At 48.8% G+C, this 26,459-nt stretch overlaps 2 protein-coding genes across 2 annotated transcripts in view; both read right to left on the minus strand.

The window, feature by feature from the left end:
• The window catches only part of PLB1 (phospholipase B1), a 93,475-nt gene extending 90,255 nt beyond the window's left edge, over positions 1-3,220 (minus strand). Inside the window, exon 1 of the mRNA XM_027641702.1 lies at positions 3,134-3,220. Coding sequence (XP_027497503.1) covers positions 3,134-3,220 — 87 coding nt within the window. The remainder of the gene's footprint in view (positions 1-3,133) is intronic.
• A 5,029-nt stretch (positions 3,221-8,249) lies between these two features.
• On the minus strand, positions 8,250-26,096 carry FOSL2 (FOS like 2, AP-1 transcription factor subunit). Its single transcript, XM_027641598.1, has 5 exons — positions 25,936-26,096; positions 25,313-25,575; positions 19,138-19,392; positions 15,435-15,542; positions 8,250-13,923 (listed from the first exon to the last, which is right to left on the minus strand). The coding sequence occupies exons 2-5, from the start codon at positions 25,409-25,411 to the stop codon at positions 13,414-13,416; spliced, it is 972 nt and encodes a 323-aa protein (XP_027497399.1). The 5' UTR covers positions 25,412-25,575; positions 25,936-26,096; the 3' UTR covers positions 8,250-13,413.
• Positions 26,097-26,459: the final 363 nt, after the last annotated feature.

Here is a 26,459-nt window from a genome sequence, read left to right on the forward strand (position 1 = left end):
TACCCAGACCAGCTAAGGGTGGAGCCTGGGTTGCAGGAGTACTGTATTACCTGGGAAGAGCTCAAACTACCCAACTCCCCATTGACTGTGACCCCAAAGCTGCCCTGGGGCCCGTGGCTCAGTTAATGGTTATTTCCAAATCCCTAAGTGGCAACCACAGGACAAGACAAGTCCCTTCGCCCTCCCAAAAGGGTGGCCTGGCAGGGGAGGGCCTTCATGCCCTGAAAAATGCCTGTGGGAGCAATGTTTTTATCCCCACCACGGCCCCACAGAGGCAAAGGGCAGCCTGAACCCAAAGACCCAGGCAGGCACTCAAGCTAGGTCCTTGTTGTTGGGTGGCCTCAGTCAAGTACTTTGCTTCCTCTCTTTCCCTCCCCAGACTTTGGGCAAATCCCTTTCTTCCTCTTTTTCCCTCCCAAGCCTTTGTTTTCACATCCATAGCATGTAGGGCTGGGACCCTCCCGGCTGGGCATTTGCACAGAGCAGCTCTGTTGGAGTCTGGCTGGGCTGGCAGGATGGCACAGCCCTGCCTGCCCGTCCCGCCTCAATGCTGGGGAGCCAGTCCCTCTTGGTGGACATCGTCACAGTCTGCTTTCCAATTATAGCATTGCAGGGCTGCGACAGTGTTTAATTGTCTGCGTTTTATAAACACTAAATGGCCTTGGCTGACGCCCGAGTTAATGATCCCCTGCAGAAGCGACTTTGGCCAGCCAGCTCCCAGCTGGGCCCTAACCACGCCCACCAGAAAGGGTCAATTAAAAAAGATGGGAGAGGATAAAAAACACAGAAACAACTTAAAAGATGATGCTGCACCGGAGGAAATGACATATACCCCCTCCTATCTGCCAGTAAGCTGCGATGCCTCTGCTGAGTTGGGCTTTCCTGAAGGTACCAAACAGCGGCACCTCTAATCCCACCTGCCTTCCACAGGCAGTGCCAGCTGCCCACACGTGAGGACCCTTTCTCAACCATCCCAGTGACCCCCTGGATCAGGGTGCAACAACAGCAGAAGACCTGTAGCAGGACGAGCAGATCAATTCACCTACCATGTCAAACCCACATTTCTTCCCTCCAAGTTTTCCCCTCTCTTAATATCAACAAAGGAAAAAACCCAACACAACTCACCTCAAAAATGCAAACAGAATGAAAACCCCCACAAGAAGAGTAAATAGCCAAGTCTTTTATGCTAATGCAAGAGTAGCTGACAGCATCAAAACAAAGGGAAAATCTCTGGGTCAAATTTGCAACTGATGTAAATAAACCTATTGAGTTTCAGTGAAGAGCACTGACTGACTGCCATACAGTATGTATACAGGTATATATGTTGTCCTCATCCCCCCTCTGTTACATGCATCCAATGGCATGACAGACAGTGGAAGGGGAGCAGTATAATTTTTGCATATGCACCACTAAAGCTCAGCATTTCTATTTAAAAAAAAAAAAGAAAAAATAAAAACAACAAAAACCCAAATGGGGCGAGCACACAGCTGCAAGGCGGGCTGGGTAATTGTGCAATGCTGGGAACTCTTAGGTAGTTAATAATTATACTCAACCTTCGGTCTAGTTCCTAACAACACCCCTAGGCGTGTCGCTCTTACAGAATAAGGGCACACGCCCTGCTGTGTCTCCTTGCTTAACAGGAACACAAAGTACAGTAGTAGGAGGTGTTTCCTTGAACTCTGAACAATTGGACATTTAAGGATTAATTACTGTTAAGGAGCTTTGGACTGGCAAACACACTAACTCAGCTCTTGGCTGCGTCTCCCAGCCAAGTTCTCTCAGTCATCCTAATTAGACATTCTGATACCATCTTTAATTATATGATCTCACATGCTATTTTTTTCTTCTTTTTTTTTTTCTTCTTACACTGAACCCCTGTCTCCTGCAGCACATTGAGCGGGCAGAGCATGGAGGGGTGAACTGGCGGCGAGGAAGGTGCTTGGCTGGGAGTCGCTCCCCTCCAACTTGCTTGGTGTAGCAGCAAGACCATGCACTGTTGGGACCCGAGGCAATTGGGACCTGAGCTCCCCACACTGCTCAAAACACCCCAGGTCTTTCACAAGAGGGAGGAAAGTGTTAGGCCTGCCACAGCTCCCTCTCTGCTGTGGGCAAGACAGGACGTATACTGTATTTGTCAGTATTGACTGCAGCCTGGCTGGAATAATCCTGCGCTGCACGATATCCCATGCCAGCCGCAGCGAGTGCGTGTGTGTGCACATGTATATACACACACACTCTCCTGTACACACCTTGATCTTGTTGAAACAACAGGAGGAGCATAGTGCATGTTATTAATGTTTTTCAACTTTGTAAACATTGCATTGCTGGGGCGATGCTCCTGCGCCCCAACATGCAGCAGCCAGTGGTGCTGTGGGCCTGCCGCCCTCCCATCTCCCTTGACCCAGGGCCTGCCAAAAGCTGCTGAAGCTGCTTCACATTCAAGATGGTCCTGTTGGACTGTAATATCTGTCCTAGGAAGGGATCTGGCAACATCTGAGAGTCAGTAATGAAGATTACCTTTTTTTCCCATGTGCTGTCATTTGCTGCCCACCCTCCTGCAGCCCCCGCTTCCCCCAGATGCAAGGAGGGAAGTTTTGGGCAGCGTGCTTTCAACTGAAATGCTGCTCTGCTGAGCTGGAAACTCAGTATACCCTGAGGTCAACTGAGGTTCACTGAGCTGGGGAACTCCTTAAATGGTATAGTCTGAAAAGCCATTGCTCTTCGTCTTTGCAAGCAGCACAGGGATGGATGGGTGAGTTCTCACTGGGACCCTTTTCTAAATGCTGGACTCCCAGCCTTGTGTGAACTTGGGGGCAAAGGGGCAGCTGCAGCATCCCTGCTTTCCCCAGCACCAGCTTGTTCCCTGAAAATGACTCCAAGATCCACCTCCTCTACCTTCTGGAAGAACTGGTTGGCCTCAGCCAGGAGGGTGTATGGCTCCTGTTCTCACCCCATGATCCTGGGGCTAGTGAACCTGGCATGCATCCCAGCAGGGTCTCTGCCCTGCTTGTATTCCTGTAGGGTCTGGGCTAAGCACCTGTGGGCCTAAGCACCACTGAGTGCTTCACCACCTCTTCCAAAATCATGGGTGAGGAAAGGAGGACCTGACTGCCCCACAGGCAGGCAGTAGTACCCCACACAGGGAGGAGCCCTCTCCTCCCAGCTCCTTGGCATTCCTTGCTGATTCAGAGTCAACATAATGGGGCCGAGATGGCGCCATTGATCCTGCTGGGCAGGCAGAGCTGCTGTATGGTAGGGATTAGTAATGACTTTCTTCCCTATGGCACCGGGTCACAGGATTCAGTCCTTTGTACAGCCCTGTGGTGGAAACTATCTATCTCCCTCCCTGTCACCAGGAACGTGCCTGTGGAGCAGCTGCTGGTCCTGGGGAACAGAGAAATGGCAGCAGCTGTGCAAGGAAATCAAGAGTTGGAGCCATGTGAGTAAAGAAAAACAAAACTGGAACCAGTCACCAAGAGTGGAGGATAGACCTACCCTACCAAGGCAGCCAGCCACACTTAAAGGAGCAATTCCCCAGGAGAATCCTCTAGGACAGGCAGGTGCATGCAATCAGGGACCTGCTACAGTCAGATGTGTCTTTGAGGGCTTCAAGTTGCCAAGACCTTCACTGTACAGCTCCTGCTCTGTGTCACCACAGTACAACTTTGCTCCTTGCAGCCGCCTGGGAACAGCCTGGCCACAGGCGACTGCAGCTTCTGCAAAGCCCCCACCTCCACCAGGACAACAAGAGCAGGGGGGAGGAAAATCACCCCAGGATGAACACCCATCCCAGCTGCAGGTGCTGACAGAAGAGGACACCCAAGGTCAAGAGAAGCACCTGAAGCTGATGTTTTGAAGGCATCACTCTCCTTTCCTATTCCCTCCCTTTTACCACAGGCAGTGTCACAGGCAGTTCTTCATTTCCCCAGCTGCCAGAGGTGAGGAATGTAATTAGATACCAGTATGGCCTCAGAACACTGCTCAGAGTAGAGATTTAATCACAGTCCTTGTGGCTCCCAAACACAGTGTTCAGTTGGAGGCTACAAAAGGCAGCCAACATCTCCCATCACTCCTGTGACCTGTAGCAGCCAGGGAGGAGCAGAGGGTTACAGCCTTCTAAGCCATCACTGGCCTGGAACAAAGGCTACAGCTGCTGACTGCTGCTGCACAAGGCTATGGTGCTGTTTGCTGCTGGTGCTGATGTTCCACCCCAAGCCCTGGCTTTGAGGCATCAGGACAGGGCTGTGCCTGGCTAGACCAGAGGGCAGTCTTAGATGTGGAGGAGTCATGAGCTCACCTTTCCCCTTGGATTAATAGAGACATTCATGGGCCTCTGGCATGTAACTTTTCTTTTAAGCCCACAGGCTGGCATCTGCTGCTGTATCCTCATTAACATGAGACAAACAGTTTCAAAACTAAGTGAAGAACATTTCAGAGCGGTACTTTGACGTAAGCAACTGAGACAGGATTTAGCGAATTAGAGCATCCAGTGCTTGAATAACTTGATCTACCCAAAGGAAAAGAACTGACCTATTTCTTCTCCTTGCCCAAACCCAGCATCTCCTGCTGTGGCTGCTCACATCACTAATCACCAGCAGGAGTGTATGTCATCATGGGGAGCCACTGATGAATTTCCCTGAGTCTGGGAGCCCAATCAGGGTTACAGAAAGGGGGTGAGGAGCCAGGGGGAGGTCTTTGCTCAGCTGATGGATTGTACCTGACCCACGAGCTCACCTGGGATCATCAGCCGCATATCCTTACTTACCTTTCCAGGGAACTTGAAAAACAACTTCTGTCTGAGAGAGGAAAAATGGTAGGAGAGCCTGCAAAAGGCAAGTAGGCAACAGTTTCTGGCACTGCCTGTGAACTTGCAGAGTTGCACAGTCATTTGGGGGATGCAGGATCTAGATTACAGCCATGTAAGGCCTGTCTCCCTCTCTAGTCTGTGGAATGGAGCATAAAAAGGGAAATCTGAGACACACACTGCAGCAGGATGAACAGTTTACATTCTTGTCTGCCATGACATCCTCCTCCCAGCTTAATCCTTATCTGTTTGACCTTGCATAGCCAGCATCAAAAAGGCTGATATTTAGTACAAAGGAATTCTAGAGTTCAAATGAGATAGCAATGCAAGGGAGAAAGAAATATGCTCGCAATATGGTCCTTCAGGACTCTGTGTAATCCAAAGCAGAAATGCAGAATGGTTGAGGTCGGAAGGCACCATGGGAGAGTGTCTAGTCCACCCCTCTGCTCAAGCGGGGTCAGTTAGAGCTGATTGCTGAAAACCATGTCCAGTCATGTTTTGAATGTCTTCAAGAACAAAGACTCCACAAACTTCCCTGGTCAACCTATGCCAGTGTTTAACCACCTTCACAATGAAAAAGTTATTTTCATGTCCCCTATTGTAAATTGTGAGCATTGCCTCTCATCCTGTCACTTGGTACTACTGGGAAGAGACTGATCGCATCTCCTTTGCTCCCTACCCCCATTAGGTATTCACACACTTGAGTAAGATTCTCCCTGAGTCTTCTTTTCTCAAAGCCAAATGATCCCAGCTTTGATGATCCCTGTCTTCATCAAGGCAAACTTTCCTGCAGTGTCCTGGATCTCACTCACTGGAACATGCATGAAAAGCCTTTGTTTAAACCTCACCCTTATAAGAGGGTGCCAGCAGCTTCCACCCAGGCTGATAATCCATCTGCATTGTCCACTGTCCTGACACTGGCCAAGCACTGCCTCACTAATGCCACGTGAGACAGAGCAGAAAACTCTTGTTATGATAACATGAAATTTCAGGAGACGCAGACATAAGTAGGAGTAGGACCATATAGTATGGGTTTAGGGTTTTTTTTTTTTTAAATGCGTCATTTTTTCCACTTTGGAGTATCTGATGCAATAACTATGTCACTGTTTTTCTCTGTCACATCCTTCCCACATGATAGTGGAAACATCACTTTGAACCAGCATTCTGGATGCTCTCCTTTCCCCCACACTCCCACTCCAGCTCTGCTTGCCATTAAGATTTCTTCAGATTTAACACACACTTATTCTTTCCATTGGCTACAGAATTTCTACAGTGTTCCTCCAGGTTCTAGACCAAATTTAAAAAGTGAAAGAAAAAAACACCAAAAGCCTTCATTGGACAACTCACATCTCTAGCATGATATATTCAGGTCACTCCTTTGGGCTTTTTCTTGCCATAAAGAAAGCTTTTTCTTGCTTTTTCTGTCTCAGATGGGGTCTCCCCTCCATGTAAAAAGACCAGGCTACCCACAGATGCTGTCTGGAGAGAGTAGCCAGTTCTTCAATCACCAAGAAATGTGACCATGAGGAAAGTCCAGAGATCAGTCTCACATCCTGGGAAGGGGACAGGCAAAAAAGAATGCGGAGCTCTTTTAATTCTTGTACACACTAAAAACATCATTGGGTTGTATGCTGATCCTGATGGAAGAGGTTTTGGTGCAGATAACCCTCACAACCTTTCTTGCAAAAGGAATGGGTGATCTCTCTTCTAGCAGGACTCTGCATGCCCTGTGGTAACACACAGATCCCTCACTCACATCACCAGGTCAGGGCATTGTAGGGTGGAGGGAGAGTGAGCCTGTTTCAGAAGGAGGGGAAATTCCCTATGTGAAGTGATCTAAAACAAGATGAGGATGTTGGGAAAAACATAATTTCCATGTCAATGTGGTAGAATTTGACCTCCCACATCTAGCAGAATGGTAGAAAACAGTTTGCTCTGCTGTGCAATATTATCCTTCAAAACCAAGTTACAGTAACTGCTGTGGACATTCCACAGTCTGGGAGCTAATGATGATAAAAGGTGGTTGCAATCAGACAGTGCTGGGAGAAAATCAAGTGGGAGGCCCGACCTCTCCACCAGCATTTGCAGACAAGCAATATTAAGCCTTTCCGAAGGGCGCTGTCAGCAAACAGGAGCTTAGGGAGCACTTCAGGTTGGCAGGAGGCAAGCAAGAACATATCCTCCCGTTAGCCTTTTTTTGGGAGGGGGCGGAGGAGGTATATGCTGCCAAAGGAGCTGGTTTGACAAAATCAAGGCTGGATGCCTCTGTACACCAGTGTAATGGGAAAGCCCTTCTAGAGGCAGGAAATCCTGGAGGTACTCCCCTTAGAGAAGACTTGTGTGCAGGAGATCAAACGGGGACTCCTCCATGCCCAAGTCCCAGAGGAGATAGATATTAAGAGATGATGCTCCTGTGTCCTTTGGTATATTTGCTTGTAGTTGCCATGCCCCCCAGAATAACTGCTTTTTCCTTGAGCCATACCAAGGCAAACACATTTAGAAAAAGCCTCCTATAGGCTCTCCCAAATCCCCTCTGTCATCCTTGACCCCTTGGCTCCAGCTCTACAGCCCAAAACCTATGTTGACTTCGTGTCAACTTTCCTACAATATGGATTCCTGGCAGCTGAGCTCATTTCACACAGGCATGTGCATGTGTTCCCAGTTCTGGTGACTGATACCTTCAGTATTCCCCATGACTTCACAAATAGTTTCATACTCCAGCCATGTAACTTAGTCCAACATCTCTCATCTCCTTCCCCATGACACTGTGAGAACACAGGGATTAAAAAAAGAAAAAAAAGTAAAAAAGAAGGGAAAAAAAAAAAAGAAAAAAAAAAAAAAAGAAGAGGGAAAGGGACCAGCAGGAAACCAGAGCAGACATTACTCCTAAGGAAGTCCATGAGTAAGGAGCAGCTTGGTCTGGTGCCAGTTTGCCTAGCCATGACTCACCTATCTCCTCCCCACCACTGTTTCTTTTTTAATTTGAATATGACATCCTCCACTCCCAACCTGATGTATCTGAGTTCCTTCCACTCCAGGGCTGGAGCTTTCCCCAGGTGAGCAAGGGAATTCCATCTTAACTTCCTCCTTACTGACAGTGAAGCAACCCTGCTCTCCATCCCACATTTTAAGAGCAGCTTTTGAGTTCTTCTGGCTGAGGAGATGGATTTTTTTTTTTTTTTTAAAAAAAAAAAAAAGCCACCTCAGCATGAATTTTCTACCTCTATCCCTTTCCTTTTTGAAGCCAAGATGAAAGGATTAGTGCTTTATTTGCCTTTTAGCCCAGGTGGGCTGCTCTGCTAGCCTCTGTCCCATTTACCATTGTTGCAGCTAACAGCTGTCTGGATTGCAGCGGCTTTTATGAAAGAAGCCCTGAAATGTGCTACTACAACCGGGCACCTGGCAATGCTGTACCCATTTGTTCATATTGAAGGAACATGCGAGGTTTTAATTTTTCATGGCAAAGGGAGCTTTTTAATGACTTCAATTAACAGAGAGAAGAACTCCAGTTAGCTCTTGCTATACAAAAGTGTCCACAATGTCATTAAAACGAGATTTACAAGTGTCATAACTCTCAGCAGCATAGTCAACAATATAGCCAATCATTACAACTGAGCACCAAAAGAGAAGAGGGGAATATCATACCAACCAAGGAATTGGATGAAAAGAAAGGAGTATGGGGGAAAGAAGGTGCAGAGGAAAAAAGAAAAGTCATTTTTTCTTTTCAGTCTAAATTGATTTTATTCTACAAAATGCTACTCAGTTAAAATTGTAAAAGCAAAACCATTGTAATATGTTCTTTCTTTCATAGCAGCAAGCTTTCTCTAACAAGCTTTTTGTTTTAGTGCAAATAGTGTAGGCCTGTAATTCAGTAAAATAACATGAACAGAAAAGAGACAACAGCAGAGAGAATGCCTCAGAGCTGAGATTCTTCAGGACTGAAAGAACTATATCAAGATCACCAGGAGCAAAGAAAGGTCCCACTTCAGCAGTCATCTTTAAGAACCTCCTTGGCAGAAACTATTTCATTGCAGACAAACAATAAAAAAGAAAAACCATGATATAAAACTTTTGAAGAAAAAAAAAAAAAAGATAATGGTGCCCCCAAACCTTCAGTAATCCCCATGGTCGCCTATTAATCACTGAGGCTTGATTCCACCTCTGACTCCCACTTTGCAGCAGCAAAATGCTACTGATGCTTTCAATTTGGCCACAGGAGAGTGGAATCAGAATCAGGCCCTTTCTGTATCTGAGGATCTTAAAGTAGACTTTAGTGACACGAGTAACATCGCTCTAATAAAGATGCACTATCCCTTACTGATGTTACTTTGAACTACACAGTATATCAAGATATATACAACAGTTTATCCTCTCACTGAGCAAAAACAATTGGATACCTATTTTCTACACATTTTATTATGGTTTTAACATCAAGTAACCACAAACAAGAAAGTGGAATAACCCTTTAATCATACAGGATAGGAGGGGAACAATTAAGTAAAACAGGATGGGATTTTATTATTATCTTGTATTCTGAGATTTGTCCTGAACTCCACCTACTGTTCACAGAGGAATGATAATGCATCTTTTGAAACATATCTCTTTTTACATTTTATACAGACAACAACAAAACCCAGAATCTTTCATTTAAGGAATCAAAAAAAAAATATTATTAGCCTAAAAAAAGAAGATTGAAGTATTTTTAATGCTTTCTTTATTATATCCAAGTCTTAAACAGAAAAAAAAGATGTAAACATGATAAATAAATAAGAAATAAAATTTAGATTGTTCCCCCCACCTCTTAAAATGTTTGACTTGGCCTTCCTAATGAAAATGAACTTGTGTCATAATAGTAAGATTTCATACATTTCAGAAGTCTGTTTTATAATGGGAAAAAAAAGCAACATGAAAAAGGAAAAAAAAAAAAGGCAACAACCAAACACCAAGAATGTGAGTTGGGAGGATGTTAAATTAGTGGCGGGCAGATCTGCTGGAGCAGGCACAAGACGGCTGCCTGCCAATAAATAGTAAGAGACCAGGGAGAAGGGAGGTGTCTTAAGTTTGTTTTCATTTTTTTTCTTTTCATTTAGGATGAAGGCCAGGTGGATCCTACACACAGTAAGCAGCAAAATTAAAGGTTCAGATGAACTAAACAGATAATTTAAATAATAATTATAAAAAATGCAACAGACAGCTACTGTCCCCAGCATGTTGGTCCCGAATCCCATCACATCACAAGTAGTTTGAGACTTATCCAGTCTCCACATCTATGAGAAAGGAATATATGAAGGCAATGCCACAACTGGGAGGGGGGAAGGAGGAATAAGGGCAAAACTGGAATGGTAAACATCACCCGGAAGCTGAATGTTTCCTTCAGTGCAGCTGCTACTGCTCCTCCTATTTTGGCATTAATTAATTTATGATGTTATGAGAGGGTTTGTTGAGCCAGTCACTAGGGGGTTGACTCAATACCAGCTGAAATTCCCTGGGTCTTTTTCTATTGACTTCAACGACTCTTGGTCAGCATTAGTTATAACAGCTCCCACACTCCCATTACATGCAGAACATGGAGACACCAAATTTAGGAATCGGCAGGGGATTTTAGGGACAGGGAAGACAATCAATTCCCAAAGAGCACACAAAAAAAAAAAAATGCAGGGCCAGACCAAAACTGCAGCAGAGTTCAAGTTGTACCTGGCTGCCAGGAACCAAACAAAAGTAAGGCTGATCCACAAAATACAAAATTCCAAGAACCAATGATCCCATCACAGACATCCTCTGAGAGATTTGAGGGACAAAACTGGCAGGCACAAGGTATTTGGGGCTTTTTTCAAACAGTAGAAAATAATCCTCTTTTTAAGCAGTTTCACACAGTATCAGTATCACAGGACAGGAAAGGGGAGCATCCCATCCTGTGTCTGAGAAGGTCAATGACCAGGCAGGAGGCAGTGGGCAAGGACCAGCTGCAGCTCCTTTTGGCAATGATTCAGTGACCAAAAGCAAAGGTAGGTTTTTGTTATTCCACCAGTTAGGTCTGAGGAGGCACCTGACTTCCTAAAACCCCTAGAAGGGATAGATGTTCCTGATCTCCCTGGAGACAGAAATACTGGTCAGCTAGCCTCAAAAGTAGCTGTATCACTTCAGGATTCACCACTTGTCAGTGTTGCATTCTGCTAAAAAATGAGTGGAAATGACATGCAGAGACATTTTATTGAACAGCTTTAGATTCTCAACCTAGACTGGCCCAAGCAAGCATTTGGCAAAATGGAGACAGAGAAGCAGCAGTTTCACCTAAAGTGATATCATCTACATAAAACCTGAGGAAAAAGAGGATCCTCTGTGCTAACTATGGGAAATTTAAGGTCTACTTTATTAAAAAGGAAGTTCTGATGTACATGTAAGGACAACAGAACTCCTTTATCAATTTTACGTGTTATGAAACCTCTAGCACAGGTATAAGGATGAAAGCGTTTAAGTAATAAAGAAAAGAATCCCAATCAGCTTTATGAAGCAAAAATATCACTCATATATTTATTTCTGGCAGGTTTGGTAAATACTTGGGTTTAAAAATAATAGTATTAATAAAAAACCAAAGTCTACCTTTAGAGCCAAAAGTAGTGTCCCTTTGAAATGACTCGAGGAATGGGCAGTGGCCAGGGTTTGAGTGAAGCCAGCTCTGAGTAAAAGTCTGGTTCCACAAGACTAAGCCCTATTAATTTCCAGTGGAGTTGGTGGCAACTGCAGCAGTTTTGCATCTCATAGGACTGGCCCTATAACTGTATATTGCATTTCTCCAGGTCCAGCCTGACCAAGAAATACTCTGGTTTCGGTTGACTTAAAAAAAAAAAAAAGAAAAAATATATAAAAGAACAAGAAAATATCACACCAAAATAAATAGCTGCCACCACAGCTTCAACAGGCAGGACCAAAGAGCCATCCCCTAAGTGGCTTAGCTGGAAGCTGGGCAATCCTAGTGTGCACAGGGTCATGGTTTGTCAGTGCCTTGACATCAACAGGGATTGAGCTTGGCCCCAAGTAGAAATAGGTTACACATGTTACTGTTTTCAGTAGTGAACATCAGCACTGGAGAGCTTGTGCCCTCTGTGAGCACTTAGTAGTAGCAGCCAAGCCCTAAGGCTGGAGAAGACAAGGACCCAGGGCTACCAGAAGAGCCCTCTGCTTTGTTTTTTCATCTTCAGGCCAATCAACATCAAAAACCCCAGATCAATTAGAATGCAAAAAAAAAAAAAAAAAAGAGGCCAAAGACTGAGGTGCAAATAACACTAATCAATTTTCCTCTGCTGTCAATTTATCATTTGCCAGAGTTTATGGCTAATACAGCTCTCTTCTAGTTCAAAGAGGTCAACACTTCAAACATGCCACTCCTGCCTGGTCAGGAGTGCCTTGTGGCCTGTGCTGTGCTGGAGGTTGGACCCCCTACCTTCCCCGCAACCTCAGAACTGGGAATCTCTGAGCAAACAACACCTACCAGTAAGAGCTGGTGGATGTATGCTGCTTTGTTTCCCAACAAGGAAAAAGTCAGCAAGGGTACAACCAGCTAGTTTCACCCCCTTAGCTGCTGCCTGTCTCCATCCTAGATTTATAGACATGTGGTGCCCCCTCTTTTTCGGTAGCATGTTCTGCAAATATGCCCAAGGGGAGGGGAGAATCTTAGAGCTCTGAGTCAGAAGCTCTGATAGGAAGGAAGATGTAATACTCCCTAGACACTGGGTAGCCCAAGAAAAGTAAACAACAAGCAGCAAACGTGATATCCAGCAAACCAGGGTAAAACCCTGCCAAAGACACTGGTAAGTGCCAGCCCAGAAGCTTTTGATGGTACTTTGGCCCTGAGATGCTAACTTGTTTTTTTTGAGGAGCCCAAGGAGACAAACATATCTACATTTTAAAAGAGAAAGGCTTCCATATGAGCCTCCTGCTGTCTCTGTGCCCCAGCCTAGAGATCACAAACTCTGCCCTTGCTGCTGAGCTCTTGGGCTCCTTTTGACTCCCCTCTCTCCCCATCCTCCCAGCTGTCCCCCTCCTGTCTGGGCAACCTATGTGTTTCCCGCAGCTGCTCCCAGGAGGAAAAATCCTAACAAGCCTTTAGAGTTCAGAGCAACTGGATGAAATGTAATGGGATCGACAACATTGGAAATGATAAGCAGAGAGAGAGAGAGAGAGGGCAAGAGAGAAGCTGTAAGATCAACTAACCAGAATGATTTAAGCACAGAGCACAACTGATCAGATCAATCCACAAAGGAAAGGGATGACTAGCAACTGTCTGCAGCTCGCCTTCAGTCCCAGCCAGGAGTGCTCCCCAAGTCCACTATGGCCACAAAGAGGTTTTCATAGGCAGTTCCTACAGAGGGAACAGCACCCTCTCCAAATAGTCCTGGCATGTCAGTCCCACCCTTGCCGTTGCCTGCCTCCAGGGAGCTGGCGTTGGTCCTCACTCTCCTTCCTGGAGCTGTAGCACTTCCCCATCCTTGTTCTTGCTGCCCTTGTGCTTGAACGATCCTGTGCCTGTCTCTAATCCCATGGAGGGGGACTCCCCCCATGGTATTGTGGGTGGATGTAACACACTGGCAAAATAGGGGACTGCAGGGGGATTACAATGCCAGCAAGGTGGGAGAGTTCAAGGAATCCGAGGACTGGTCCCCGCTGCTGCTGCTCCTCCGGTGAGCTTTGGAGCAGGACTCAGAAGGGGAGAGAGGAGACTCCTGATCTAACACGTTCGGGTAGGTGAACACCAAGTTGGAGGAGCCAGGAGTGATGGCTGGTGTTGAGGTCACCACGATAGGAGTGTTGAGTGCCTCCTCCCCATAAAAACCTCCAGCAATGCTGATGGGCTTAATGACAGACCTCTGGGGTTTGTCAAGGACCAAAGAGGAAGATGGGATCTCTTCTTCCACAGGCTCCTGCTTCACCACCACTGCTCCACTTGTTCCAGTCCTAACGCTCTGAAGGCTGCTCGATGGTGGGCTCCGACGTTCCTCGGGGCTGATTTTGCACACAGGGCTGTGAGCCACCAGCATAAACTCCAGCTTCTCCTTCTCCTTCTGGAGCTCAGCAATCTCCTTTTGCAGCACTGACTTCTCCTCCTCCAGCACTTCAGTTTCCTGCAGATAAAAGGGGAATAAATAAATACCAAAGGCTCTGGAACTACTCCTCACCTGGACCATGGACATCAAGTCCAGGTCCCATCTGGCACAGACAGATACATTCCAGACTCTTCATGAGCCAAGCAGGCACCAGGTCATTGCCAGTTGAGCATCTTGTGTTTCATGTGTCTACTAGTAGGCTATTCCCAAATTCACCAAACTAAGGGTTATAAATAATCTTCTCATAAACTCACCCTAATTTTCTGATGGCCAGCTTCTGCCATTCTGTCTTGGCCCATGACTTCAGTCTTCTCCCTTGCTCTGCCTGACAGATACCTTAGCAGAGAGGACCCATATCTCCTCTCACTGTTTTTTGTGTTGAGCTAATCATATTCTTTTCACTTAGACAAGAGTTAGTGTATAGCAATCTCTAAAATGTTTCTTTCTGTAGTGCGTATTCCAGATTAGGTCCGACACTTGCCTGACTCTTGCCCTAATGACTAACACTTTTGTCTCCACTGGATGTACCCCTTGATGCATCCTATGATTGATACATTTACCTTTCCCATGGTCACATTGCACTGATGGCTTATAGTCAATCTGTGAGCAATTAGTACTTTCCCATATGAGGAACTCATAATTTCACAAAGAACTCACCCTCATTCCTTCAGGATATGACTTCCCACTTTGCACTCCTCTCACTTCTATTACTTTAGTCATGACATTTCTATAGGATGTCCTGCCTCCCCTAACTGAGAACACCTCCTGAATTCTAGTCAGAAGCACATTTCACTGGTGTGCTTTCACTGCTGCTGCTGTGCTTGTTAACAAGATCACTGGATAAAACCAGCCTCAGGTTGGTCCTTGAGCAGAAGCACTGGAGCTTTCCCTTCAGCCTCTTTCAACACAACCCATCCTTGCCTCCTCTTCAACCAGTCCCTTACCCACCCCTCGGTTCCTACGCTCTATCTTACCTATCTCCTACCTTCTCTATCTTAGCTAACTATTACCCCTGCGGCACTAGGGCACACGTCTCTGCAGTGCTTCCTTTTTGAAGGATGGCAGTTACCCCCACCCCATGCCCAAAGAAAGGTTAAGCCTAAAGGATGCAGCTTTGATAGGTACACATAACATCCTTATTTTCTACTACTTTCAGATGAGCCTTCCTCTTCAGTGCTTTTGTCCTTAAGAGCCTGCCTTTGAGGTACACAGCACCTTTATTTTCACTGATGGAAGACCAGAGTCAAGGGGACTCATGTTAGTTGGGAAGCCAGAAGTGAAGAGAGCTCCTAGGACATTCTGGACACTCAGCAAGGAGAATGTAGGGTCCTGAGCTCCAAGTCTAAGTCCTCCTCATCCTCCAACCACTGTTGATGCAGGAGCAATGCTACTGGGCAGCCTTGGAAGGGGAAGGCAGAGTGTGTTGTGAAGCATCTTCCTTGAACATGCTAGTGGAGGAAGAACAATGCCCTTCGAACTGGTCCAAAGGGCAGGAGACAAGGAAGGAGAAATGTATGCAGAGCACGTACCGCCTGGAGTTTCTCTGTTAGCTCTCGACGCCTGTTACGACACTTAGCAGCTGCCAATTTGTTCCTCTCTCTCCGGATCCTTCGCTTCTCTTCTTCCTCAGGCGACAGCTGTGGGCAAGTGCCAAGAAAATCTACAATCAGATCTGATGAAGGCATTCCTTTAAGTTTGTGAGGATTTAACCGCAACGCAAAGGAAAAAGGCCTGATCCAGCAGGATGCTGAGCACTCCCCCTCTTCACTGATGTCAGCAGAAGATGAAAGCACACAGTATCTCTGCCTGCACCAGATCTTAGCAGAAGGGTGAGGAGAAGATGGAGCAGGGTGCAGGGAGAAGATTGTGTAAGAGGACAGTGAATCTGCACCAAGGCCAAACAGATAAAAGATGCTCTGATTGTTTCACAACTTGGGTGGTACGTTAAGCAAAACCAGAGCATGATGTTGTAAGTGCCTCTTTCTTGAAAGAAAGTATCTGCTGTTTCCCACACAATAATAGTTGCTTGCTTGAAGGTCGGGGATGGGGAAGAGGGGGAGACAGGGAAAATAGCAGAGCTCCCATGGAGTCCGTGAAGCAACAATGATTTATATTACCCAAAAATTTGACCTCAAATTTCTGAGCACTCAGCTAGATAACATACTGCTTCTTGCATCAGCAGGCAAGGCTCCAGTGATACCAAGGGCTTCCTGAGGCCAGCTGATATCCTCACTGATGTAAATCAGGAGCAATTCCATAGCAATCCATCCAGCTACACTCTTGCGAAACAGAGGAAGTGAGCAGGAGCCCACAAGATCTGGTCAAGTTATGCCTAGCTTTTGGGGTTTGAGACAAGGTTTTACAAATCCCAGCAGCAGCAGATAGGTTTGTGCCTCTGCCAAGGCCGGGGAGCCAGTAGAGCAGCACATGGACAGGGTGCAACAGACCACCACAGGGATTCAGGGCACATGTTCAGCTGTGCATCCTCCTCCGCTGGGGATCAACCTCATGCCCTGGACTTCAGCCTCACTGAGCTGGTCTGTGCTGCAGGGGCTCTGGGCTAGTGACTGCAAACAAAAGTGAAACCTTGACACCCTGCAAAGCAAGTGTCAGGTCTCACAGCACCTCAAAGCACATGCCAGCAGAGAATGGAAAGAAACCCCTTTTCATAGAAGCTTTTGGTTTTAACATCTTCATGGACTCTACATATTGCAAATGAGACATTCATCCTTTTACCAGCTTTTCTTTTTATTGTTAGTTTTACTCTAACCTCAGTCTGGGTTGTTTTGGCTTCCTCTATCTCCCTAATTTTAATGTTTGGTGTTTCAGTGAATTTACTTCAGCCTCTGGACATTCAGCTTGCTCATTTCTGCTTTTTTCAGGATCTGAATTGTGTCGGTGATTCACCTGTATGTAGTGCGAGCCCCTGGATGCTCACTGAGCAACATAAGAACTTCTAGGACTACAAGACACAGGATTTAGGCCCAAAAACTTTTCCATCAGCAGATCACAGTGCTCCATTTTAGGGTGGAGAGTACCTCCATTCTGCTGGGCAGCATATTTCCCCCAGTAAGGAGCCCCTGCAGGCCCCACTCTCCCCTCTACAGCTCTGGCCACTCCCTTTCCAGCCCAGATGTGTGCAGGGTAAGAAAGTATTTGTACACAAGTATCTACAGTATTGCAAAGCACTAAGTATGCACGCAGAAGCTATGCTGACTTGGGGACTCTGTGCAGTTTTCAAGAGCCCTTTCATGCCTTAGGAGCACACATCTCTCTGAAATATGTTGGGAGCAAAATTTCTCCTCCCAGGGCCTTCAGTCATTTTAAAATTATCTGTTTCAGAGGCTCTGCCTTGTAAAAAAAAAAAAAAAAATATCTCAGACAGGCCTGAAACCCCTAATCTAGACGTTCTTAATATTTTACCAGGTCTAAAAAGGAATATTCCGTCAGTGGTTGCTGGACTTGTTTGAAAGCAGTTGGATTTGGCACTCTTCGTGCCCCTGCTGTACGCGTTATCCATAGCTTGTCCAAGCCCAATACGTGCATTCACTGTCAGGAACATTCATCAAAACAGGCTCTTTTCATAAAGTGTTACACAATGTTTTCCAAAAAGGCACTCCGATGTGGTGTTCAAAGCACCAACAGTGGAAACCTGAGCCAAAGAGCCACGGTAAAGTGCCCGGGTACTGCCTTAGCACGTGTCTAATCAAAAGGACTTGGCTTTGAATGACCCACAATGAACGCCCTGCAAACAAGCCACAGGCCAGGAATTGCTTGGCAGGCATCCTTCAGCAAATAACTCTGAACAACAAATAAAGCAGAGAATATGGTGATCTCTTCACGGCCAATTTGTGAACACAGAGGCAGCATTTGTCAAACAAATTAGTTGTTGCTAATTTTTCCTCCAGTTCTCGTGAGACCTTCCTTGCTTTTGGACACCAGCCTTGCACGCAGGAAACTGGGAAATAGCTCCAGCTGATGGAAAGGGCTGGCACGTACCTGACCCACCACGGCTGCCCCATTCTTCCTCCCAAAAATGGGTCCTCAGTGCACCCATACGAGCTCCCTGTACAGAGGTACTGCTAAACTCTGACTTTAACCTCTTAGGTCTAAACCAGACACCAACTTCACATAAAATAATCGGACAGTGAATCAAAACAGATGACGTGGAAGTAAAAGAAGGGCTGGTGAGACTTATTGGAAACAGCCCTCACGCAATAGTGTGTGCTCTTGTGTGGAGGGTGTGCAGTGCGTCTCATTACACTGCTCTGCAGCAACCCACACAACTGCTGCTTGGGAACAATTTGGGGAGATCTAGTTTATTCAGATATATTTTTTAAAAAAGAAATCAGCCTAGCAGTGTGAATAGTTGTTCACCAGACAGCCCTGGGGAAGGCTGTTTCTTACTAAGAAAGAGATCAACTAAGAAGAGATCGACAGGGCTGAAAGGATCTCCAGAAGATGAGGTGCCTGCACCTGGTCTACCTCCCTGCAGATCCAGAGTGCTGGCTTGATAATCTCATCAGGAGATTGAGCACAGGGCAGCAGTGGTACAAGCCACTCCACCCCAGTTATGAAAATGCCACCAGGTTTGAAGCAGAAAAATATCTTACAGGATCCCCACCTCACTGCTGCAAAAAGATCAAGCAATTGCATATTTGTAGTGGGAATGTTGATTTGGACCCCAGATATTCAGAAGACTCTTGCTGCTAGAGCTGTGGTGCTCTAGAGAGGCTGTTCTCCCTGTATGATGCTGGCTGGTACTGGGGGTATCACACAAATTGAGACTGGAGCAATGCTAGCTGCCACAGAGCAGATAGAAAACCCTAAGTGATGTCATTTGGGTGTCAGACTTGTAAAGGACCTACATGAAAGGTCCTCTGCTTGCTTGGAGGTTTTCTTCTGCCTGGAGCTGCAGAGACACTCAAATTGAAACCCAGGGCTCGACTTCAGAGTTTCACCTGCTTTTGAAACCGAGCCACAATGCGGCCTGGTGGTGCAAAGCGTTTGATGAAGATCGGGTAAATCTCGCCACACAATGAGAAAGCAGCACTAAGAGTCAGTCTTCAGTTTACACTCTACGGCACCCTAAGAAACCCCAGCACCTGTACAGTGCCGGGGACAGACTTCAGTGCTCCCTTCTGGGGCTGGGAGATCCCAAGAGGGGGCAGGGGGGAATCCCTGTACATCTGTTTTCAGGGCACTCTCAGCTGCTCTCCCCACTGTGGTTACCTGTTCGTCTCTTCGTCTCCGTCCTACTGTTGTCCCAATGGTTTTGATGACACCAGGACGCTGAAGGGCTGTGTGTCCGGCCACCGAAGAGAGCGGGGGCAGCGGGTGGCTGTAGGGGTGCGAACGAGAGTAAGGGCTTGACATGGAGGTGATGACGGTGGGCTGGACCATCCACTGAAGGTCTTGGCTGGTTGTGATGGCGTTGATCGTAGGGATAAAAGCACTGCCTGATCCTGGCATATCTACTCGAAATTTCTAGGAGGAAAGGCAGAGGAGAAGAGGGACAGAGAAGAAAAGAAACCGTCAATGAAAGCAGAACATAAGTGGTTATTCCGAAACGAGCTAGGCCCTCAGGAGTGGCACCAGTGAGGATCAAAGCAGCACCTGAAGCACAAACACCAGCAGCTGGTGCCTCTGCAGCATCCCAGGCTGCCCCTGCCTGACACAGCCCCCTGAGGAATCACTGGGCTCAGGCACTTTCCCTCTGGAGCAGCTCTGGCCTCTCCCAGCCTCCTTCCTTTTCCCCTACAACCCCCCCCAGCCTCCCCTCACAGGCAGTGTCCCCACCGCTGCCACCTCCTGCCTGTGCCCACCGCTCCTTCCGGTGGGGAGTAAAAGGGGAATTCAGGAGTTTCTAGAGAAACACTTCTCTGTGAGCCCAAAGAAAAGGAAGAGAAACTTCAGTTTTGAAATGCCCCCACCAAGAAGGATGAAGCTGCCTTCTACCAAAGGACTGCCCTGAAATTTGGGCTTGGTCCACATAGGGTTTGGTATGGCAAGAACAGCAGCTTGCCTCTTCTTCAGTGGTTCTGCACTTGCCACACATGCAGGGCGAGAAACCCGGCCCCAGCATGGTTACGTGCGAGGATATGTATTTTAATAGCAGCCTATAAAATAGGTCTTAGGATTCAGATCGGACAAGTTCCCTGCAGCTCTCTGCACTGTCTAGACAAAACAAGGCAGCAGTAAAACCAAGGCAGCAGGTAATGATCGCCTCCAAAATACATGTACACCTTGTTTCAGACAGAGGTAAATCCATCTGGATAATATGCTGGCACTAAATTGCAAGGAAAACAATCGCTTGTCCCCGGAGGGGGAAGAAGGGGAGAAAGAATGCTTTTGTCTATGCTGAGCTCCTTCGGGAGGCTTTCAATGGTTAGACTGGGATTAACACACAGACATGCCTTGCTCCAGCAATCACTGTGCAAGGGACAGGGCTTGTAGGACCTGCGGCAGTCACCACCACTGATTTGTAAGCCTTGAAATGATTCCGTGAAAAACACACATTCTTGGGTCGACAAACTGGCTTTCCAGAGAAACGAGAGCCCTTGCATCAGCCTGACCTCAGCTCAGGTAAGCGTCCCAGATAAGGTACAGCACTTCAACACAGATTTCCTTTTCAGGGTGTGCCTAGTCAAGCACCTTAAGTACTTTGTTAAACCAAGGCTACTGCAAATAGTATTTCAAATTCTGATAGCTACAGCACTTTGGGCCAGCATTAGCCAGCTGCCAACGCCTGGAGATCAGGAGATCCAGTCTGAATACTGACAACTGCCGACTTACAGCTTTGGACAGCTGAACATCTAGCAAGAAAGGATGAGAGAAGGAAGGAGTGAGTCAAGTTAAGCAGGTGGGGGAATTACACAGAGAAGATGACACTGGCACCAAGACCTTGGCAAAACCTCCCAACAGAACCTCAGAGATTCACTTGGAGCTTAAGTCCAACACAGCCTCATCTCACCCCACATTTCAGAGTGTGTGCCACCTCTCCCAGTTAATTATAGAGGCCCAGAGCTGCAAACTGTCAACACTACATCAGAATTTATGGGTGCAAACCCCCTCCTTTGCTCTGCCACATGGCACAGGGGAGGATGCCCTGGTGCTTCTACAACCAGAACACAAAGGAACCTTACCTTCACAGAAGGAATTAAGTGCAAGACTAATTGAACCACAAGCTCAACTCAAGGGATGTGAGGCCTGCTTCCTGCTCCATGAGTGGTTTCTACCAAAACCTTTACCTACCTGTGTCACCATCCCTTTTGTATCCAAAAAAAACAGAGAGGAAAAGTCCTGTCTTCTTTTCAGGGACACTAGAAAGCTATGGCTGCAAAACATTCAAAGATCTGGTGCTCTGCCATCCAGACGCCATTTGCATTCCAGAGCAAACTTTTGCCTCCAACACCCAGCAACAGGCTAAAAATTCCCAACAGAGGTTGGGAGAGTCAGATCCACCACCAAATCAGCCACATATAATACAAGCATCTGACAAAGATCAGGCTCCAAGTTATTGATAAAGTGAGTACTTCACTTCCAATCACTCCTGTATTCAACCTAGGATCCTTCCCTAACACTAGTAGAATCTCCTGGACTCCAAAGGGGAGCTGCTCAGTTCAGCCACATCCCTCTGCAGCTCCATGATGCTTCCTTGCAGACCTGGGGAAGAGATCAGTTCCTCTCGGTACCATGCCCCATCTGTCACCAGCTTCTTTTCTAATAACACAAAATATCTTAGAAAGAAAAAATCCTCCAAATCTGTATTCTGAAATACTCTCGAAAGGAAGTATTTTTCCAGGATAACTAATTAAGGGTCACACTGCTGTGGCAGGCTGAGTCTTCAGATGCAGAGTGCTCAGTCTACCACCAGGTTTTACAAGCATTACTTCCTGACTGGTCAGGCTTTCCCCACATACCTCGCCTTCCCTGCTAGAACACTGCACTGGATCAGCTTTCCTGTGCCAAAATGCTGCTGGCCCCCTCACTCTGCCCAGTGACCATCAGCTCTGACTCCTGGGATGTTGTTGGTTGCAGTGGCAGGCCCTGAATTCCCTGCCACCTCCCCTACACAGCCCCTTTGAGCACTGGCCTCCTCATATCAGAATGCCAGACCTTTCCCCAAACTGCAGCCCCAGCTTTGCTCTCCTCATGCCTCTCTGTCTCGGAAAGCTTCAGTCCCTCTGCCAGCCTTGCAGCACTGCCTGCCCTCACCCACCTCCCCATTTCTCCTCTTTCCAGAGCCCCTCCTGCCTTTTCATCTCCCAGGACATGCACAACTCTCATCCTCTGACCCATGAGAGGCTCCCGGAGGTACCTCTCTGCCAGCTCTCGGTTCTTCTTATCTGCAAGGAATTCCCAGCACTACAGAGAAGATGTAGTGATAGCCAGATTGCAGGGCTACACACGCAGCACACGCTCAACCACCAAGCCACCGCTCGCCTCCTGACCCAAGCAACACACAGATGAAGGTATCATTAAAAAACCCCAACAACTAAACAGCAAACAGAAAGAGTCCTGTTATTAAGAGTGCCAAGAACTGAGGTCAGTCTCTGCTCTGTCTTAAAAACATGGGGTTGGACGGGAGCCTCCTCAGATCCACAGTCGGGGGAGGCTCCAGCAAGTCCTACCATGGCTAGGGACAGACTACATTAGCAGCTCACAAAGTAGCACAGACAACACAGAAACATTTCAAGCTTTGTCTTCATGGTTCCCTTCTCCATCTTAGGGAGGAGTTTCTATACCACACCCTGTTGTTTCTTCGTTCCTCTCCAGACCTTCACTTACATCTCTAAGTGCTGAGCAGCACCAGAAACCAGTTGAGAAAAGGGTAAAATGGCTAGGCAAAAAACATATAATCAAATCCAACAACGAAGCAACCAAGAAAATACCCAAAGTATCTGTAACAACTACTCAGTTATCAAATATACAGTATATGTGATATAATAAATACAAAGCCCCTGATGGGTCTCCCATGTTGAACATCTCCTTGAAGGAAAACTGGACACAGTGCTATGATATCTCAGGGGAAAGTTGACTGATCTGAAAGAGTACACAAACTCTTCCCATTAAAGTCTATGTTTACCACATGGCAAGTCAGTGATTAGGAAAATAGCATGACATGCAACTTAAAAGAAAAATGTTCCAGTGCTGTGCAGTATGGGAAAAAATAATTAAAAAGCATCAAAGTTTTGGCTCAGAGACACAGTTTCCATTTAAACATGTGACTGATGCATCTTTTCTTGCTTTTGGGGAAAAAAAAAAAGCACACGCTAAAGAAAAAATTTCTGCAATGCATATTTTCTGTAGCGATAAAACTCCGCAGATCTCTCTAGACCAGAATGAGCATAACAGCCCGACTGCTGGGGTAAAGGCAACGCTTACATTTGATCCTAATCTACAACATCTGTAAGGATCAAGGGAAAGACGATCTACAAGGCCTTGAGAAATCTCCCAGATTCTTAAAGAAAACATTTATGTTCTTGCTAAGCCGACGTCCTGCTCAAAGCCCCGTTTCAGATAGTAACCCTAGAAACCGGGCTCTGGTCCCTATATCAAACGCCTCGCACACGAGCCGCCTGGGGAAGATGTGCAGCCCCAGAAAAAGGGGAAAACCCAGTTATAGCTTGAACCACGACAGCTCAACTATTAAGCGGTGACGGAGTTTCACGACCTCCCGCAGCAAGTGCTCGAATCCAGCGCAGCTGTTGAATCACAGGAGGAAAGGGAGAGTGAGGACTTGCAGCTTGCCGGGCGTTTCCAGTTTCTCAGCCCCCCTTCCCGCTCTCCTACCTTGTCCCGGCATTTACTGTAAACCAAGGAATAAGCTTTAGCTGAGCTAGAATCCCGGGAAACCTCAGTCCGCAACCCGCAGAGGGCACCAGCGAGATGCATTTGGAACAGGCGGGGAGCGGCAGCGAGTCATTTCTGGTAAAACTTCTTTAATGTGAGGAATGTCACGGGCTGGTACGGCTGGCAGAGTTTAAAACTGGACCTTTTTCCCTTTTTTTTTTTTTTTAATGATCCTATGACTTCTTGATGCGAAGGCTACAACTCTGCTTATGCTGCCAGTCCTCTCATACAAGCCTCACAAGAAATAATAATATTGTGAGAAGGGGGGGGTGGGGGTGAAGCCCAACTCTGAAAAGGCAAAAAAAAGACTGAGGCTGGGCCAGCTGATGTAAACAAGTTATGAAATAACCCAGGTTTGTATAACTGGCCCGATTGTGTAATGCCTTCCCCAGAAGTGGTGGATTTAGTCTATCTAGGCATATAAGTCATTCCGAGGTGCTTTCTTAGGAAAATGAAAGGGAAAAAACCCCAAACCACCCGACTGGGCTTTTAGGTCCGTGAATTCACGCCGCTTCCACAGGAAATATCTCCCGTTCTCCAAGCGCCGCCCGGCAGCGGGGCTTGCGGGGGGAGCAGGGCCGGACGGCGCGGGGAGCGCTCCTGTGGGCCCCAGGAAACTCCAGCTCGGGAAAAGCCGTCGCCGGCCGCTCCGCGGCCAGCGGCTCCAGGCAGAACCAAGAAGCGGGCGGGCAGCGGGCTGAGGAGAGCGGCACTCCGCTGGCCCCGGGGTCCCACCGCGGGAAAGGCAAAGATAGTGTCAGTGCCCCGGAGCCAAAGTTTAGCGGGGTGAGAAGCGGGAAGACCACTGCGGGCGCTTGAAAGACCCAGAGCCCACTTTCAGCTACCCCTGCGCGTTCCACGGCGGCTGCAGCAGCACCGTGAATAACTTGAGCAGCACCTCCCAAAGTCCCAGGGAAGCCGCCCGAAGTGCTGGAGAGCCGCGGGCACTGCCCGCACAGGAGCGGTGTGCTGGGACACCGAGAAGCTCCTGACGAGAACAAAAGCAGGAAGGAGGAAGAGTTCGGTGCGTCCCTGTATTCGCGCTACCGACCTCGGAGCGGAGTCGACCGGAGGAGCCCTGTGACTTATGAGCTGGTCCCGGCCCGCCGCTGCGGCGGGTTCCCGGGCGACAGGCGGGGGCTCGGCACAGACCCCCGCCGACCCCCCTGCACCTGGGGCCGCGGCGGCGGCTGCCCGCCAGGCGCTCCTCACCGCGCGTCCCCGCTCGGGGCAGGCCGTACTTCCCACGGCACGCCTGGCCCGGCCGGCCGGGAACTCCGGTCAGCGTCCCGCCGGACGCGTCACGGCACCCGCTCCGGGGCGGGCAGGCAGGGAGAGAGAGAGAAGGAAAGCGGCAGCGCCCCGCTCGGGGCAACAGGACGGGCCGCGGCCGTGGGCAGCCCCGCGGCCGGCGCCTCTCCGCCGGGCGCCCGCGCCTCCACCGCCGAGGAAGCGCCGGCCGCTCCCCGGGCGTGGCGGTGAACTCCCGTGCCGGGAGCGCTCGGAGCAGTCTCCGCAGGGACCGCGGGAGAGGGGCAGCGCCCGGCCCTACCTGCTGGGCTGCGCCGCTCGAGTAGGTCTCGGGGTGTCCCGGGGAGCCGCTGCTGCCTCTGGAGGAGGTGTCGAAGTTCCCGGGGTAGTCCTGATACATGGTCCGAGGTCGGGCCGGGGGAGCCGCGTCCCCGCCTTCCCACACCGACACCCGCCGCTCCCTCGCCGTCTCCCCGCCCCCTTCTCCCTCCCGACCTCTTCGGCTCTTGCCTTTCGCCTCCCAACGCTCGCCGCGAAGAGGGGAAAAAAAAATAATAAAAAAGGCTTTGGGAGGTAATAAGGGGGGGGGGGGGGGGGGGATAAAAAAAAAAAGAAAAAAAAAAAAAAAAAAGAACAACAAAAAAGAGATAACAAAATTAATAATAACGATGTGTTTTTAGCTCAGTCGGCAGCTGAGCGCCGGCAGGACGGGACGGAACGGGACGAGAGGTTCCGGCGGCGCGGCGGGAGCAGAGCCGTGCGGGCAGGCAGGCGCTCGCCGATGTCCTCTCTCCGCGCTGCCTGGCGAGACTCGCCCCGCCGGCGGAGCGGCCGCGGCCCCGGGGGCTGCAGGCGGAGCGGTTCTCCTCCGCCCCCCCAACCTCCTCCTCCTCCTCCTCCACTACCACCACCACCACCACACACCGGCCGCCCCTTTTCCCGGCACGGGGGTGACTCAGCCGGGTCCTGCGCCCCGCGGCTCGGAGAGCGGGAGCTCCGCGCGCCCGCGGTGACTCAGAGCAATGGCATCGCCCCGGCCCCGCTCGCTTATTATCCGCCCGCCGCCGCCGCACCATGTGCACTCGCACACGTCAAACCCGCGGCGCACCGGCCCCACCTTGCCAGCGCGGAGCCTCCCACCTGCCGCCCTGGCGGGGGAGGCGGGACGGGCACGGGGGACGGCGCCCGCCTCCGCCGCGCCCGCCGCACCGCCCCCGCGGCTCCGCCCGCCCCGCCGGGGCCTGCAGAGAGCGGCGGAGCGGGCGGTGAGGGCGGAGCGGCGGGGGCGGTGCGGCGACCTGTTCCCGGCAGGCCCCGCCCCCCCCGCCCCGCTTGGTCCCGTCCGCTGTCGCACGTTGCCAAAAATGGTCATTTGCGTCGCACGACGCGAGCGCGGGTTTCCTTGCCGCGGATGACGCGCTCGAGAGGGATTCCCTGGCCCGGCCGCC

This window comes from Corapipo altera, unplaced genomic scaffold (genome assembly GCF_003945725.1).
Source record: "Corapipo altera isolate COAL_440 unplaced genomic scaffold, ASM394572v1 48b, whole genome shotgun sequence".
Lineage (NCBI taxonomy): Eukaryota > Metazoa > Chordata > Aves > Passeriformes > Pipridae > Corapipo > Corapipo altera.

Excerpts from the sequence above, each read along its gene's own strand:
- FOSL2 (XM_027641598.1), bottom strand. The coding sequence starts at position 25,411 with ATGTATCAGGACTACCCCGGGAACTTCGACACCTCCTCCAGAGGCAGC. Across the intron at positions 19,393-25,312 it reads CGAGCGGCGCAGCCCAGCAG|AAATTTCGAGTAGATATGCC; the intron begins GTAGGGCCGGGC and ends CTTTCCTCCTAG. Across the intron at positions 15,543-19,137 it reads GGAGACGAAGAGACGAACAG|CTGTCGCCTGAGGAAGAAGA; the intron begins GTAACCACAGTG and ends ACTTGCCCACAG.